Below are 6,028 nucleotides of genomic sequence, written 5' to 3' on the forward strand. Positions count from 1 at the left end.
TTATGTATTTACTAACAGTCGTATTGCTGACTATCAAATGCTTGAACTTGAGTCATAAAGGAGCATAGAAACCCTGAGAAAACTAGTGGTAGATATCGTCCCGATAAACGAGACAATTAAACTTAAGCTGGTGAGGAAACCTCAACTAAAAAATGCAGCAGTTTTCGTCAGAGAGTTCGCGACAGAACGCATGCTGAAAGTCTTTGGTATGCAGAACAGGACACTGCTGGTGAAGAAATGGGAAGTCTACCACAGGGAGGAGAAAAGAGAAGGAACTCTACTAGTGGTGAGCCTTAACAGTTCTTTAGTGCCATGTCTGATCAAGACTAAGGGAAAGACAAGGATTGAAGAAGAGGAGGTCAAGAAGAGTAAGGTAGGTAGAAAACCCTAGCAACAAAAGGGAGGGAGCCGAGTAGAAGATAACCAACTTTTAAGATAACCGTTAACTGGAGGAACACTGACAGAAGTCATCCAGATAAACATCCAACGGAGTGAGACGGCAACACTTGTTATGATGGAAAAAATTTAAGTAAAATTCACATCAGATTAATACAGGGACCTTGGATAGTAAAACAACAAGGTATCTGGATTGACACAGGTTCCCGACAAAAAAGCCCCTGTATAATTCTGTTACGTTCTTGGATTTTACTTAATCCCGTGTAGACGTTGTTTTATTTCCCAGCACAGTTCGTACTAAATAAAACGCGGGTTCTTTCTGATTGCGATTATTACAATGATTTTATTCACACAACTTTACTTTGCACGTTACTTTACAGCTTTACGTTACTTGACGGTTTCAATTCGCGATCTGATTCACAACTGACTGACTGCCTTTCCATTTCCCCTATTTATATGAGCCTCGCCTGTCGCTACAGAAGTTTCTAGACGATCTGGTAACACCTAGATTACGAACAATCTACAAATGCAACAAACACATACAACCTTACAGTGAGTAAACAATAACAACTACGCATATACAGGCGAGGGGGTAACAAAGAAAGAGGAATTAAGCGATCATCAATGATGACGTTTAACAAGAATTGTACGTCAACAAAAAAATAGACAATGAAAGAGGAAATGGAAGGATGTAGAAAAATCTATACAGTAGTTGTTGTTGTGAAGTTATTCAAATAAACTGCGTAGTAGAAATTTACGTTACAATTCAAATTCTTAAATTAACGGAATTCATCTAAATTAACATAAATCTAAAGTTATATTCGTAACAATACGTAACAATAATTGATCTGATAACAGTTAACATAGGCAATATACCAACCTAATACTAACAAAAGAGGATCTAATAACACTTGCCTTACTGTTTTTTTTCTTGGTAATATTAACATTCCTCTATTAAAGCAAGGATTTAAGTGGACGTGTTCTACCAATCAATACAGCTGCAATTGTAAACATGTTCGAAATATTGGAAATTAAATATATGATATTTTCTCTATATTCACTTCAATAAATATTTGGTAAGACATTTCAACAAAAATAATAACATCATAACATTGACAATGGAAACAATATTCTTTGGACCAGAATTCCTAAATAGCTCTTCTTTTTCAGCGGCTGCAACCATTGCAATAAGACCATCTGTAACCTCCTCGCACACTTCTTTGATTTGATTGGGCGGCAGGAAGAATCCATATTCACCATAATCGCGCAATTCAATGGTACCAGTATAGGGGATTTTCTTGACACCATATGCCCAATCTTTGGATGCTCCAGACACATAACCAGATACTGGAAAAAAAGAAAAGAAAAATTATTGAAGATATACATAAGCACAAATGGTACCGAAAAATTATCAATAAAACGAGCAATTTTCAAATTTAATAGCAATCGATGCCAAGGTTTCAACTACATTTATTTTCTGTAGTGTCCGATGTGTTCATATGATATTTAGAATAAAACAACAAAACTTTAGAATCATACTTACTATTAATTGTTCCCGTCGAGCCATATTTGAATACGGTGCCATATTTCACTTTAGCCGCATCCGCAAAAGCCTTAGCAATTCGCATCATTTGATCATAGTTGGGTGGAAAGATATCACTTGTATGGCCATAGGGGAGTAACACCAAATTACCATACGAATGGAAGGGTACATACATTTTAATGTAATCATCGGGGAAGGAATTAATAAATTTCTGCATATTAATAACTTCTGGTTCCGAGTCCGGTTGAGAGCCACCATACCAATGATCACAGGGCTCATTGAAATTCCATGCCGACAATGCACCCCATTCGTAGCCAAAATTACGATTCAAATCGGTACCATAACATATACCCGATGAGTTGGAGAAACCAGTGGGCTTGCGATTTTTACGCCACAATCGTTCTACGGTATGGGTGTACACAAAACCATCAGGATTCACCACGGGTACATATATCCAATCGTAATTCATTAGTAATTTGCGTAGATTTTCATCGTTGGAATTCAATAGCTTATTGAAGAAGCAGGTACTGGTCGCGGACGAAATCCATTCGATGGCATGCATTTGACTTTCAATGAAGATAGCTTTGTTATTTGGTTTATAGGAAATTTTCACCGCCTTCATTGGTCTTCCTTCGTAGGAATAGCCAAAGGTGAAGGGTGTAATCAAATCCGGAAAGGATGCAGTTAGGTTATCGACAAAACCATAGATATCATCTAAATTGTGAAATTTATCCCAACTCATGCCAGTGCTACGCGCCTGGGGAAGGCTGTCTTCGATAACTCTGAAAGAAAGAGAAAAACATAATTTTAAACTAGGAAAAATCCAATGGGACCGAAGTTCACCGTGCACTTCCACAATAACTAAAATCTATAGGGTATTGGGAGTATACTTAAAAGTAAACCAATGTTGGCAATTTTTGGCATATGTATTCGCTACCTAATAAGAACCAGAAAAATAAATAAATTAAATCCAATTCGATTGAAACCCGTGCCCAAACCCCAGAAAATACCGATACCAATGTATCAAATTAGAGGCAATTTGGATGAATAACATGTCGACCCTAGTCAATCTACAAACTTGACCTAACAGCAGACAATAGACAACTCCATACTACATTATAGCAAAATATCTGAATTAAGAATATTGGTGATTACAGACAGACATATGGAAGTGACTCTGAGTACTGAGTGTAACAATATAATAGTTCTGAATATATGACATCGAGAAAATCGTATTCCAAACATACCTTTGCAAATCCTCGATGGTTACACGATATTCCATTTCGTAATATTTCAACTGTTCCTCAAATTTCAATTGATTTTGTGGATCAATGGTCACGTCGTAGCTATTCTCCGCTGAAGTAATTTCATTCAAATAGCGAACCTTAAACATTGCAAATAATTTTTTATTATTATTTGTCCTTTGTCACACACACACTTTCCCACATACCGGTAAAATATCTCGCAATTTTTTCAATTCATTTAATTGTTGTTCATTTTTTATGTAGATTTTATAAACTTTAAAATCGTCATAACGGACCATACCAGGTCCTCCGGTCGCCAATGTGGTGGCCACAAACAAGCCCACAAACACTACAAGACCCGACAACTTCATTGTAAGAACTACCGAAGAAAATATTTTTTCAATTTATTTTTATAGTCGGAACATAACAGTTTTTGGATACAATATCTAATATATTAATTTTGATAAGATCACGATTTATTGCCTATTTTATGATTGTAGAATAAAATCATGCAGGCCGTTCTTCGTGTGTGGCATTTATAGAGATTGTATATTCTAAAAATATCAGAAGAAATCTGAACTTTAGACAAGCAAAAATGCGTAGTATTTGGGATTTTGCAAAGGAGACGTTGAACTTTGAATATCTTCATTTATTCAAATTTTGTTGAAGTCACGATAGAGATTGCAATGTTTAAAATCGAACTTCGATAACTTGATTTGAAGATTTGACATTAAAATATGGGATATATCGGTTCACGTTTTGTTATAGCCCTCATATAGCGGTTTCGCCAAATAGGTTGAAATTTGGGATCCTTTTGGGCTAGAAAATCTCCATATTAAAAAAACTGAAGAACTCTTGAAGATATAGCCGATTTATTGTGCCAGCATCAAGTGACGGCTGAAGGGCTTCTCAAACTTTAAACGCGTTTTTCCCTAAACATTTTTTTGCGAATGGCGGGCATGATAACTCTAAAACGAATAACCCAATCGATTTCAAATTTTTACACGTTTCTCTGTGAGTGTATAGCTATCGTGTGAACTAGGATAAAGCCAATCGGTGAAATCGGCAATTTAAAAAAAATAATTTTTCAAAGGTCCGCCATTTTGTTAATTTTAGAGCGAAGTCAATAATCCTAGTTCATACGAGAGCCAGACATGTACTCTTTCTAACACCGTTGGAATTTTCGGATCTTCTCTTTTAAATCTTCTCTTTTAAATCTTTAATTATATATATGCAAAGTTAAAAACATTAACAAGCATTGGTATTGATTTACCAGCCCATTGAAAATCTTGAAAAATTAAAATCGAGAATGGGGGGGGGGGGGGTTCCCTTAAAACAAACATTAATAAAGCCTCTATTTTTAGGAAAAAATATATTTATTAGGTCGTCAGTATTCACTTCAGATCTTTTTTGCAGTATTTTAAGGGTTTCGACTGAATTCGCTGTAATTTAGTACTTTGATTTCAAATTGGGTAAAAAATCTCTCCACAAAAAATGATAAATATAGGTCAATTTTTTCAGCCCCCATATAAGGAAACCCTCCAATTTTCGGTATTTTGGGTTTCTTGAGCGCGTTTTGCAACCGAATTCGCTGTCATTTTTTTTTTTTTTTGATTCAATTACATATGAGCTAAGGATAGATCGGCATGAAAGTATTTGCAACCTGTATATCTCCTAGTATCTTTGGTGTCTTAAGTTTCTTCTTCAGAACATTTTTGACAAAACGTGTACTCTCACCAAAGCACTGCAGGAAACATTTTGGCATACCTGTACCCTTTGATCTTCATATTCCACATGATAAGCAGCTTGAAATATTCGTTCACTTGGCTTTTCGGAGTGTTTTTCCAACATTTGTTTTTTTTTTTTTTTTTTTTTGTTTATATCAGTCAACTACTTTACCATATTGAAATATCAATATGCTTTACCATATTGAAAATATGGTAAAGCAGTATCACTGCTTTGGTAAATCAGTATCACTGCTTTCTAAAAAACTCAAAATTTTTTTTATTTTAAAAATAGCATTAAATTAACTATGCAACGCATTTTTTGTTTTTGGTCTCTTATGCATGTCTTTTCTTCGATTTATTTGTTTTTAAATTTATCCATACTTTATATTTTTTTATTTTTTATCTAAATCCAATTTTAATTTATAAGCATCTGATCTCAGCAAACCTAAGAGTATGTGTCATTTGCCATTGTCTCTTATGTCGATATTGCTCTCTTCAAAGCAGACCAACAAAAATTCATGAACACTTTATGTTGAGATAGAGCATGTGTTTAAACAATATCAAATTGCAATAATCATTTGTCTCTAAGTTGGCTCTTATATGAAATATATTAAAATAAAATTGTACAAAAACTGCTTAAGTCGATTTAGGCTATGTTAATAAATTAAAATTTTATGGCAACATTTTTGTAAGTAAATTTAGGTGCTCATTATAAATGTAATTTGGCGTTATTACGACTTAGGTCAATATAATTATACCCCACATAACTATGTTGTCAGGGTATTATAGCTTTGTGCAGCCCCAAGAGTTTGTAACGCCGCGAAATATTGGTTCTAAACCCACCTTTAAGTATACCGATCGTCATATCTCGACTAGCTGAGTCGATCTAGACATGTGTGTCCATCCGTCTGTCCATTATAATTTGAAAACACGATACAGGCCACAGTTATGGGCCAATCTTCACAAAATTTTGCATGTAGAAAGGGTTCTGGCCAATGAAGACCTCTATTGTTTTTGGTAAAGATCGGTTAATATTTAGGGGATGAAATGGACAAAATACATAATTTTTGTCTGATTTTCTGGTCGCTCGAGAGGCTGCAATTATGGCCCAAACATCG

The 6,028-nt window shown here is 34.9% G+C and overlaps 1 protein-coding gene across 1 annotated transcript; it reads right to left on the minus strand.

Annotated features, from left to right (window-relative positions):
• Positions 1-1,499: 1,499 nt before the first annotated feature.
• Positions 1,500-3,554, minus strand: LOC133323597 (zinc carboxypeptidase-like; the record flags this gene model as incomplete). The annotated part of the gene is made up of 4 exons (XM_061532511.1): positions 3,390-3,554; positions 3,187-3,323; positions 1,940-2,721; positions 1,500-1,743 (listed from the first exon to the last, which is right to left on the minus strand). Coding segments are annotated over exons 1-4 (1,328 nt in total), but the record flags the coding sequence as incomplete, so codon positions are not given.
• Between the last annotated feature and the right edge of the window lie 2,474 nt (positions 3,555-6,028).

Source organism: Musca vetustissima, unplaced genomic scaffold (assembly GCF_032173495.1).
Source record: "Musca vetustissima isolate MV318-11 ecotype Yass unplaced genomic scaffold, APGP_CSIRO_Mvet_v1 utg797, whole genome shotgun sequence".
Lineage (NCBI taxonomy): Eukaryota > Metazoa > Arthropoda > Insecta > Diptera > Muscidae > Musca > Musca vetustissima.